Source organism: Hemitrygon akajei, chromosome 13 (assembly GCF_048418815.1).
Source record: "Hemitrygon akajei chromosome 13, sHemAka1.3, whole genome shotgun sequence".
Lineage (NCBI taxonomy): Eukaryota > Metazoa > Chordata > Chondrichthyes > Myliobatiformes > Dasyatidae > Hemitrygon > Hemitrygon akajei.
Genome location: NC_133136.1, coordinates 109,949,673 through 109,961,912, shown reverse-complemented (window position 1 = coordinate 109,961,912; position 12,240 = coordinate 109,949,673). Strand labels below are relative to the sequence as shown.

The 12,240-nt window shown below is 42.4% G+C and overlaps 1 protein-coding gene across 3 annotated transcripts in view; it reads right to left on the bottom strand.

The window, feature by feature from the left end:
• Nucleotides 1-5,956, bottom strand: part of LOC140738124 (AF4/FMR2 family member 1-like) — a 149,647-nt gene extending 143,691 nt beyond the window's left edge. Inside the window, exon 1 of one of the 3 annotated variants that reach the window (XM_073065271.1) lies at nt 5,615-5,956. In XM_073065271.1, the coding sequence (XP_072921372.1) occupies nt 5,615-5,663 (49 nt within the window). In that variant the 5' untranslated portion in view covers nt 5,664-5,956. The remainder of the gene's footprint in view (nt 1-5,614) is intronic. The other 2 variants (XM_073065270.1, XM_073065272.1) reach the window with 2 other exon arrangements.
• Between the last annotated feature and the right edge of the window lie 6,284 nt (nt 5,957-12,240).

Sequence of the window (12,240 nt, the reverse complement as noted above, 5' to 3'; positions counted from 1 at the left end):
GCATCTGCAGAATCTCATGTTTCTGGTTGGTCATTTATTCCATGAAAACAGACAAAATATTTGTTTGTTTTCTACCATTTCCTTTTCCACTATTACAACTCTACCACCCCCCCCCCCAATCTGCAATACATATATGCCTTTACCAATTTTTTTTTAGTATTTTCCTTTTACATCCTAATGTAAGGTGGTAATTGGCATCACAGAATGTGAGCAGTTCAATATTACTAGCTAGCAACGGCTGGTGGAGCTTGAACTGACCAAGTAAAATTAAATCAACATTTACTTTGGCATATTGTACAGACCAGTTTAGATTATATTAAACTCCTCCTAAAAGGTGTCACTGTTTTAAAATTACAATAAATATTTACAATATGAAATGTATTTGATAAAATGTTTCCCTCTTTGTACACAGTACTTTAGCATTGTATGCAATTGCATTTGGATTGGTAAAAAAATAAAGTATTACAGGCTCTCTAGAGTCACATATCATTGGTTTTATCCCATTTAGGTCAGCATCAGTTATGCTCTGGAATCAATAGTTGTGTTACCCAGTGCATTACAGACCTATTGCAATGCAAAAACCCCTGGCCTACTCCCTATTTTCTACCCTTATAGCTCTAGGTTTACCTTTCAAATATTGTCTTGATGTGGCGAACAGAAAACAAAAGAGACTGCAAGTGCTTGAATTTAGAAGAAGAGTACTGCATCTGAGGAGGCAAGCACCTAGCATTCTGTTTATCACATTGCTCTGCCCTCATTTGTTTCTACAGTAACTTGGAAGACAAAAGGAATCCTCCCCTTATTGCAAGATAATCAGGGGGCTGCGTGCAGCTCCACCCTCCAATTTAAGGAAGGACGATCCTGCACTGAACACAGTGCACAAAAGGTTGAGTAGATCATTTTCTGGGATTGAGGGTTGGCACAAGAATGATGGGCCTGTAATCTATTGAATAGTGAAGAATGAGTGATAACCTTAATGGAAAATATATCACTCTTACTCAGCTCTGTGCTGAACTGATGCTGTGGCCTGCTCTGATGCCTAGCTTCGTGGCTTTTGTAAAACTTAAGTCCTGCTTTTACTGTTGGCATGATTTGTTTTTTTCTCTCTGCAAACTGGATGTTTGACAGTTTTCTTTTCTAAATAGGTTCCGCTGGGGTTTCTTTGTTTTGTGGCTGCCTGTAAGGAGTCAAATTTCAAGGCTGTGTAATGTATACATACTTTGATAATAAATGTACTTTGACTGGGTGGATATATACAGAAACTCATCTACATTGATCCCATTTTTAAAATGCTCCACATCTTCTCAGCAACTCTCCCAAATTCTGCTGCTCAGCAACATACTAGTGGCAATTTACAGTGCTCAACTAACCCACTGAACATCCCACTTCGGAGTGTGGGAGGATACCCATGTAGTCACAGGGAGAATGTACAAATGCCACACAGAGAGCATCCAAGGTTAGGAATGAACCTAGGTTTCTGGCACAGTGAGGCAGTGGCTCTACCAGCTCCTCTACTGTGCCACCTAGAAGCTATCTAGAACGAGAGAGAGAGTGCAGTTTCAAAAGAAAGTCATCTACTTCTGCCCAATATTGTTGCTGTCGCTTCTTTCTGTGCCGTGTGGTGTATCGGGAAGCAACCTTGCTATTTTATTAGCATATGTCTGTTTCTTTTTACGAGGCTGAGTTGCTAGCTTGATGCTCAACCCAGCATGGACAGGTTGGATTAAAGGTTCTGAGGAAAAGGCAGGTAGGTGGAGATGAGTCCACGGTCAGATCAGCCACAATCTTTTTGTATGGTGGAGCAGATGGCCTACTCCTGCTCCCATTTTCTTATGTTCATGGATGGAAAGCATGCAAGGATCCAGCTGGATTCGAATCTGGGACCATTCACCTTGAAGTCCAGTGCTGATGCCACACCACCAGCCAGCATCAGCCTAGTATAAATTTCTCTTAAGAGGGCCAAGAATCTTTGAAATGTCTTCACAGACAACTGTGGGAGCTGGTATAATGGATATACTCAAAGCAAAGTTTGACATTTATTTGAACAAGGGGTTCAAAGTGGCAGTAGATTACTAGATCAACATTCACTTGATTAGTGGTCACCAACCTTTTTAAGCCCAAGATTCCCTACCTCGGCCTTAGTGAAAGGCGAGATCAACCCCAGATCGATTAGTTACATGCATGCGCACCGGGGCAGAAAAGACTGGAAGTAAAACCCTGCAACTGGGAAATAGAAATAATGTATAAACACCAGGGGTACTCACACTTTTTTGCACCGCGGACCGGTTTAATATTGACAATATTCTTGTGGACCGGCTGATGGTGGGGGGGGTGTTAAACACAACCGGAATACAGCGATACTCGAAGCAGGTTCCTTATGTTCAGTCTATTCCGCATTTTAGTTTTCGTGGCTCTCAGCACTTAGCTACTGTCCCACTTGTTCACGCTTTTTCCGCTCACAAAACTCAACGCATTTGTCTTTCAGGGGGTACTTGGACTCAAGATAATAAAGCAGTTTTGAGGGCTTCATTGCCTCATTAGACAACCTCCTGGCCCGAACTGCAGCTTCCCGCTCCCCCACTGCCTTGGCTAGGTGTGGCTGGTTGTGGGTGGGATGAGAGAACAAGGTCAGGGCTAGAGGTCCCCGTACCGGGGCCACAGCGATCGCAGTCCGGAGAGAGGGCACGCGTGTCCCCCCCCCCCCCCCCGGAGGATCTATCAGCTGACAAAAGTTTGTTTCAGTAGATCACAGCGCGGTAGCTGCTCTGCTACCTACGAAACCCTGAGCCCGAATTAGGTCGTCTGCAAATATTTTAGCACCAGGTTCCCCACGAACATTCTGCGTGCTAAACAGGTTTAGAGATGGCGACCATCTGCCCGCGCTCCAGGCCAGTAGTGACGGCATTTCCCTCTGGCCGCGCGAGGCGGCCAGTAATCCACTGCGTTTAGGCAACTGATGACCTCGCGTGTGTTCAAGTTCAACAGTGGGCGTGACAGGGAATGAGGAAAGGTGCAGCTGACTCATATCGTTTCCTTGCGGCCCGGTGGTTGGGGACCACTGAAGTACACTGTGTAGTGCGTGGCGGGGGACCTATGCGCATGCGCACTGGGCAGAAAGAACGGAACTAAAACCCCGCAACCCAGAAACAATCTCTCAACAGTATTTGTGTATTTTTTTTTCTTTTTCGGGATCCACTGGGAAAGTCTCAAAGATAGACCAGTTGATCGCGATCGACGGGTTGGCGACCACTACACCAGATCAAAGGAAAAACTCGGTTTCTTATGTTCCTTTGTGCTCACATGTCCTAAACCTATGTAAAATAGAACATTGATGGACAATAATTAAGCAATTAAGTCTTGGTTAAAGTGGTAGGCTCCAATTCTACCCAACTATTACCACGCTGTTCCCACTCAACAGCAAAGTTTCACTGCCTCCTCAATGAAATAGTATTGTGATCAATAAACTTTGTAGGACAATTACAATGCAAACCAGCTTCACCACTCAAACCAATGGAGAGGTAATATATTAACAACACCAATAAACAAAAAATAAACCGTGGTTAGCCTAACACTTCACAGTTCCAGCAACCTGGCTTCAGTTTCAGTAGCTGCCAGTAAGGAATTTGTACATTCTCCCTGTGATTGTGTGGGTATCCTCCCACGGACCAAAGACATCCATCCAGAGGTTGATTGGTCATTGTAACTTGTCCCGTGATTAGGCTAGGATTAAATCTGGGATTGCTGGGCCGGAAGAGCCTATTCTGCACTGTTTATCAAAAAACAAATAAATACAACAGGATCCAGGTTATATAGATTAAGCTGTAATTATTTTACTGCACCACTAACAATGAGTATGCCAAAATGAGTTTTAAAAAATAATTGTCTATTTAATTGTAATACTAAGATTTGTTAAGTATGCTTGCTGAAAAATCTCAGGGTTGTAACTGGTGACATGTACATACTCTGATAATAAATTTCACTTTGAACTAGTGAATATACGTAAATTTGAATAATTATATCAAATATATTTGAATATTCATACAGATGATTATCCAAACATATAAACACCAAGGAAAATCACAGCTGGTACCAATCTTACTGTATGATGTCCACATACACAGACATACCATTAATGGAAGGAATACTAGATAAAAATGAGAGTTGAAACCTCAGCTAATTCCTCCCACCCCTACTCAGAGATACAGAAGAACAACTTCAGCTACACAGCAGTCACGGCTTGAGAAATTAATAGTTCTTAAATATACATGAAAATTTAAAAAATAATTGCTCTAAAGCAGCACAATTTAAAATGTACTGTATATTTTGAATGAGCAGTGGAATTCTGGACCAGGCGAAAGAGTCTGGACAACACTGTGAGATACCAGATTGTTCTTTCATTTCTGGGATGACAATTGGAATCCAGCTCAGACTGCAAAATGGTCTCAGTTTGGTTCTTGTGAAAATTAAAACTAAAACAGATTTCAAAAGAGTAAGCTAAAGATAAATTAATGTAATGTTAAAAATATCGGACAGATCTAGCTTCAGAACTGTACCAAACTGTAACAATCCACTTCAGACACAGACATTCGTCATTTCAATGAACACATCTGCTCAATTACTAGTTGACAAAAACTATAAGAGTTTTAGTCTTCAAAAATATAGGATTGGTATTAAAAGGAAACGTCAATTAGTGGAAGCAATAAATGAAAAAAATTGTTGGAATTAAGGTAAAAAAAAACCCCTGTGAGATCAGTTATTGCATTATTGCGCAAGAAAAAATATACACAGAAATGAGAAGCATAATCATGGGGCAGACAACTAGAAAAAGGAAGTTATGCAATATGATTGAATTTAACAGTAACTCAACAAGACTTATTATGTTCCAATAGGATCTTAAACATTTCTCTACAATCTACAATCAAGCTTATAAAACTGATTTAGACTATTTAAATTATAACAAATATTTCAGGAAGTACTTCTCTAATTAAACTAGTTTTATACCAAAACACCAACACATTTTTGGATAATTCCTGCAGACCAAAAATACAGCATTATTTTGATGAAAAATGTTTGGGGGTGGGGCAAAAAAGACAATGACCAATTTCTTACTTAGTTCAGAAAATGCCCGAATAGAAACACAATAGTGAAACAGGTTGCATTGCAGTACCTGCATAATTTCACAAATTAGATCAGAGAATTCAAAAAGTCATAAAAACCGTTTTTACTGTGATAATCCAACTTCGATTGATTAAAATAGTGTGACTGAACAGTAAAGCAATTAATTTTCACTCTGGTATATTTGTCCTCTGCCAAATCGGCAGATTAACACACAAAATGAAATTCTTCTTTTTTGTTACCCCCAGCCTAAGTGACAAGTTTCTTAACTTTTAACAAAACCCTCTGCGGCCATCACCAACAAATCTCCCAATCTATAGATATTTCAAACAGCAAACTTCAATCAGTCTGCAACAATTTTCCCCCCACGCCACCGACTACATTAACTCGTCCATTCACTACCAGTCCGTGTATTTTTGAGGGACGTTTCCAGCCGCCAGGTTAAAGCTAAAGCAGAGTGACCGAGGATGTTAAAGCAGTTGTTGGTCATCCTGTTTACCTGGAGTGAGTGGCCATAGTGCAGAAAGCAGCTGCCCGCGGCTTGCCATCAGCTTCAGAGACAGCTGCTCCTCAGGGGCTGAGACATCGCTGCGCCGCCGACCTCCGAGCAAAAAGGTTGAAGCTGGTGCTGCGGCCGGGCCGAGGGGGCCAGCGCATCGTGCGGCTGCGCTTCACTCGGTCACCGAGCCCAGCGGGCAGCAGCTCGGCCTGACGGGCTAGCCGAGCACCATCCGGGCCCTTGGCAAAAGGCAGCCGCTCTCTCAGCCAGTCAGCGGCCGCGGGAGCCCGCGGTGACCCTTGGCCAAACCCCGCCCGCCCGCCCAGTGGCCCCGCTTGCCACGCGAGCAAATCAGCGTTGACTCCGCCGCCGCCGCCGCCACGTTTGGTGCGAGATCGCCCCTTCACGACCGGACCCTCGCAGCCCCAGCAGTAATGGCTGAATCAACCGCTCTGCGCCCGGGGAAGTCTCGCCGGTGGCGGGCGGAATGGTGCAGTCCGCTCGCTTCCTTATTTGGGCATTATTCCATATTAGCGGCGGTGGGGAGCTTGTCCCAGCAAAATGGGAAGGGGTGGGGGGATGGGTAGTATGGGAGTGTAGGGGATAGAGTGATGGCAGGGTGGATTTGCAGGAGGAGCAGTGATGCAGGGAAGTTACGGGAGGGGGAGAAAAGCAGGGAGGCTGAAGGGAGAAGGAGGGAGTGATGCAGGGCAGATGCAGAAATAGGAGTGAGGCAATGTATGATGCAGGGAAGGAAGAGGAGGAGTGATGCAGGGATGCTGCAGGAGGACAAAGGGGAGTGACAAACTCATTTGTAAGGCCAGTGATGTTGTGGGGGTGGAACTGGACTCTGACAGTGGTGTCTGAAAAGAGGATGCTGTCCAAGTTGCATGCCATCTTGGACAATGACTCCCATCCACTCCATAATGTACTGGTTAGGCACAGGAGTACATTCAGCCAGAGACTCATTCCACCGAGATGTAACACTGAGCGTCATAGGAAGTCATTCCTGCCTGTGGCCATCAAACTTTACAACTCCTCCCTCGGAGTGTCAGACACCCTGAGCCAATAGGCTGGTCCTGGACTTATTTCCACTTGGCATGATTAACTTATTATTATTTAATTAATTATGGTTTTATATTGCTATATTTCTTAACTATTTTTGGTTGGTGTGGCTGTAACGAAACCCGATTTCCCTTGGGATCAATAAAGTATGTCTGTCTATCGGGAAGGTGCAGGAGGGGTAGCGATGCAGACTTGTGGCAGGAGAGGAGGATGTGGAGACAGTTAAGGAAGAGTGTGAAGTGCAGAAGTGATGTTGCAGGAGATGGAAGAGGAGGAGGAGGAGTGACTCAGGGAAGGTGCAGCAGGAGGGGAGAAGAGTGATGCAGGGAAGGTTGGAGGAGGGGAACAATGCAGGAAGGTGCAGGAGGTGAATGGAGGGGATCTGGATTATGCAGTGAACCTACCAGTGGTACTGTGATAGGTAGAGATTTACAAAGAATCTGCTGTAGTTCCATAGCGTGGTGCAGGGTTACAGGGGATGATAATCGGGTCAGATTGTCTTAATTATTAATGTTAGTCCTTCATCTACCACATTTTGTTTGCTGTCTGGGTTTTCAGCATGATAGTGCCCTGCAATCAAAGCAAAGACTGGAGCTTCCAGAAAGCAACTACCTATTTTTTTCTACTAGCAGTTCAGTACAAAGCACTATTTTGTTCATTTAATCTAATCTCCCATACCCTGGGGCAGATACCTTTCAATTTAACTAATAATAATGGAGCCCATTTTTTACATATTATACAAGGTTGGTTTCAGAGTCATAGAAACCTACAACACAGAAACAGGCCCTTCAGTTCATCCAGTCTGTGCTGAACCATTTAAACTGCCCAAACCATAGCCCTCCATGCCCCTCCCATCCATGTACCTATCCAAACTTCTAATTGTTATGTAAACATTGAATTCAAAATCACATCCACCACTTACGCTGACATCTCGTACCACACTCTTACCACCCTCTGAGTGAACACCCCTCATGTTCCCCTTAAAAACATTTCACCTTTCACACCCTTAACCCAAGACCTCCAGTTGTAATCCACCCAGCCTCACTGTACAAAGCATTTACCCATCTATACTCATAATTTTGTATACCTCTGTCAAATCTTCTCTCAATTTTCTACGTTCTGGGGAATAAAGTCCTAACCTAGTCACTTTCCTTATAACTCAAGCCCTCCAGTCCAGACATCATCCTTGTAAATTTTCTCTGTTCTCTTTCAATCCTATATGCATCTTTCCTGTAGGAAGGTGACCAAAACTGCATATAATACTCTAAATTAGGCTCACTAATGTAATAAAGAATTTCAACATCCTAACTTCTGTACTCAGTACTTCAACCTATAAAGGCCAATGTGTCAAAAGCTTTCTTTACAACCCTATCTACTTGTGATGCCATTTTCAATGAATTATGGACCTGTATTCCCAGATCCCTTTGTTCCACAGTACTCTTCAGTACCCTGCCGCTTACTGAGTAAGACCTATCCTAGATGGTCCTTTCAAAGTACAGCACCTCACTTGTCTGCATTAAATTGTATCTACCAATTTTCAGCCCTTTTTTACAGCTGGTCCAGATCCCACTGCAAACTTCGGTAGCCTTCCTCACTGTCCATTACCCCCCAATCTTGGTGTCATCCACAAATTTCCTGATCTGGTTAACCACATTATCATTCAGGTTCTTGATATGGATGACAAAGAACAATGGACGCAACCAATGATCCTTGCAGCACTCCAGTCAGAGAGGCAACCATCTGCTACTGCTCTCTGGCTTTCAAAGCCAATGTCTAATCTACAAACATTTGTAATTTACTATCTCATCTTGAATGCCAAGTGACTGAAATGCATGACAACCTCCCACGTGGGACCTTGTCAAAGGCCTTGCTGAAGTCCATGTAGACAACATCGACTGCCTTGCCTTCATCAACTTTGCTGGTAGCTTCCATGAAAAACTCTAAGACTAGACATGACCTACCATGCACAAAGCAATGCTGACTACTCCTAACCAGTCCCTGTCTAGCCAAATACTCATATATTCCGTCCCTTAGAATACCTTCCTAACTTCCAATAATTTTTGCACTAATGATGTAAGGTTCACTGGCCTATAATTTCCTGGTTTATCCTTAGAGAATTGCTTAAACAGCAGAAACACATTAGGTATCCTCCATTCCTCTGGTTCCTCACCTGTTCTTAAGGATGTTTTAAATATCATGCTAGGGCCCCTGCAATTTCTGCACTTGTCTCCCAAAAGGTCTGAGGGGACACCTTGTCAGGCCCTGGGGATTTGTCCAACCTAATTTGCCTCAAGACAGTAAATACCGCCTCCTCTGTAATCTGTATATAGAGTCCATGACCTCATTGCTGCCTCACTTCTATAGACTCTGTGACCATCTCCCAAGTAAATACAAATGCAATAAATCCTTTTAAGATTTCTCCCATCTCTTTTGGCTCCACACACAGATTACCATTCTGGTCTACCAGAGGACAAATTTTGTCCCTTGCAATCCTATTGCTCTTAACATATCTGTAGAAGTCCTTCTTAGGAGTCTCCTTCACCTTGTCTGTTACAGCAACCTCGTGCCTTCTTTTAGCCCCTCCCCCGATTTCTTTCTTAAGTGTTCTCTTGCATTTCTTATATTTTCTCAAGTACCTCATTTGTTCCTACCTGCTTGTGACTGTTATGTACCTCTTTTTTTCTCTTAATCAGGCCCTCAATATCTCTTGAAAACCAAGGTACTCAAACCTGTTATCCATACCTTTTATTCTGAAAGGCGCATACAAGCTTTATACTCACAAATTTTCATTTTTGAAGGCCTCCCACTTATTAAGTACACCTTTGCCAGAAAATAATCTGTCCCAATCAATACCAGCCAGATCCTTCCTGATACCATTAAAATGGGCCTATCTCCAATGTAGAATCTCAAACTGAGGACCAGACTAATTCCTTTCCATAATTACCTTGAAACTAATGGCAATATAATAACTGTGTTCCGCAAAATAATCTTCTGTCACCTGCCCTGTCTCATTCCCTAATAGGAGATCAAGTAATGCAGACTCATTGGGACTTCCATGTACTGATTAAGGAAACTTTTCTGAACACATTTGACAAACTCTATCCCATCTAGTCCTTTTACAGTATGGCACCCCAGTCGATATATGGAAAGTTAAAATCACCTACTGTCATAACCTTATGATTCTTGCAACAGTCTCCAATCTCGCTACAAATTTGTTCCTCTAAATCCTGCAACCTGTTAGGTGGTCTATAATATAGCCCATTAACGTGGTCAAACCTTTCTTATTTCTCAGTTCTGCCCATAAAACTTAACTAGATGAGTTCTCTGGTCTGTCCTGACTGAGCACTGCTGTGACATTTTCCCTGACTAATAACACCATCCCTCCCACTCTATCATGTCTAAAACAATGGAAGACTGAAATATTGAGCTGCTACTCCTGCAACCAAGTTTCACTAGAGGCAACAATACAATCATTCCATCTGTTGATCCATGCCCTGAGTTCATCTGCCTTTCCTACAATACATCTTGCATTGAAATATATGCAGCTCAGAACATTAGTCCCACATGCTCAACCTTTTGATTACTGACTTTGTCTGAAGTCTTAACAGCATCTGTCTCCACAACCACTCGACCATCTATTCTGGTGCTCTGGATCCCATCCCTCTGCAACTTTATCTTAAACCCCCCTCCCCCTGTGCAGCTCTTGCAATCCTTCCCACAAGGATATTAGTCCCCCTGCAGTTTAAGTGCAAACTGCTTCTTCTGTACAAGTCCCACCTTCCCTAGAAGAGAGCCCAATGATCTGCAAATCTAAAGCCCTCCCTCCTGAGGTTGTAGAATTACATTTTGTTTGTCATCTTTCTTCCCTCCAACATTAGGGGATTTTAAAAAATATATACATTTATTCAAGGATATTGGCTTCACTTCCCCAGTTGGCCTTGGTGGTGGCATTGAGCTGCCATTTTTTAGCTGCATTCTAAGGTAATCCATTGGGATTTCACTTTATAAGTTTTATTTATATTTAGATTTTTATTATAACCTAATCAACAGCACAGTTTTACAAAACAGGCAGAGTTCAACTGCACTCTAGATGAACAAGTCATCTCCACTGGTAGGAAGTGCCTATAAAATTTGATCAGCATTGTATGACCAAAACTATATTGCACCTTCTGAACCAATGACCTCTATCAGCCAGAAGGAGAAAGGCATCAGAAGTATGGCAATGCCACCTCCAAGAATTTGCCCTCCAAGCCACATACCATTCTGAATTGGAAATACCTCTTGTTAGATAAGATGGACACTTGACATCATAATCTACCTCACCATGGCCTTGTAACTTGTTGTCTGCACTTTCTTTTGGGGACAAATCTCACCATTTTTCTTCCCATTTCACAATGTAACCACTGCCGATCTCTGAATTATTTGTTGGCAACCTCTGGCCTTTCTATACCTTTCTGGAATATCTGCTTGATTGCAAATACACTTGCCATCTCATTGTGGGTGATTATGACCACATGAATTTGAAACTATTGGCACTTAGCTATTTATACAGCTGACATATATAGCTGCACCATACCTGCTGGTGGAACTGGAGTTCCAAATCCATCAGTTAGCTCAAGGAGTCCAGTGGCAGAGCTCAGTTTCCCTGCAATTCCCCAGCATTTATATTAGGGATAAACTTCTCGCATTTTAATGGAAACTAGAGCTGTGGTGTATTCGGAAACCAACTGGAAGTAATAATTTAACTTTTTATGTGTTATTACTTATATTACAGATTTTTTTAACTTTCTGACCTTTTTTACATTTATTTCAATTGCTAATGCTTTTCATCATCACTGAATATTCTACTTGTCAGCGATCGACTAACATTTGATTTTCAGTTTGTTCTTCCTGCCTTTGATTTGGTAGTTGATCTCTTTATCACACTGCTTTATGCAGCAATATGAATTGAGTTTGATGTCTTCGAAGCACATGAGATAAATAAGAAGATATCTGAGATTAGGATATTGGGTGGTAAAATCTTTTTGTTGAGTCTCTTGGTAATTAATTCATTTGATAGTCAAATATTTGAGCTCAACATATTGTCAGATCAAATACCCTCTCAATTTGCATATTTAAGAGAGGTTGTTCAAAGGTGTGAGATTGCCAACAACCTGATCTCAACATGGACAAGACAAAGGAGATGATTGTGGACTTCAGGAAAATGCAGGTTGACCACTCTCTGTTACATATTTGCCCATCAAAGCAACAGGAGTACAGCAGATAGAATATCACTGGCCCTTCACACAACCCTGGAACATCTGGACAGCAAAGATGCATACATCATAATACACTTTATCAATTATAGCTCAGCATTTAACACCATCATCCCCTCTAAAGTAATCAGTACACTCCAAGACCTGGGCCTCAATACTCCCTTTGTGCAATTAGATCCTGGATTTCCTCACTTGTAGGCCCCAGTCAGTTTGGATTGGCAAAAATATCTCCTCCACAATCTCCATCAGCACAGGACCACCACAGAGATGTGTACTTAGCCCCTGCTCTACTTGCTCTACATCTAT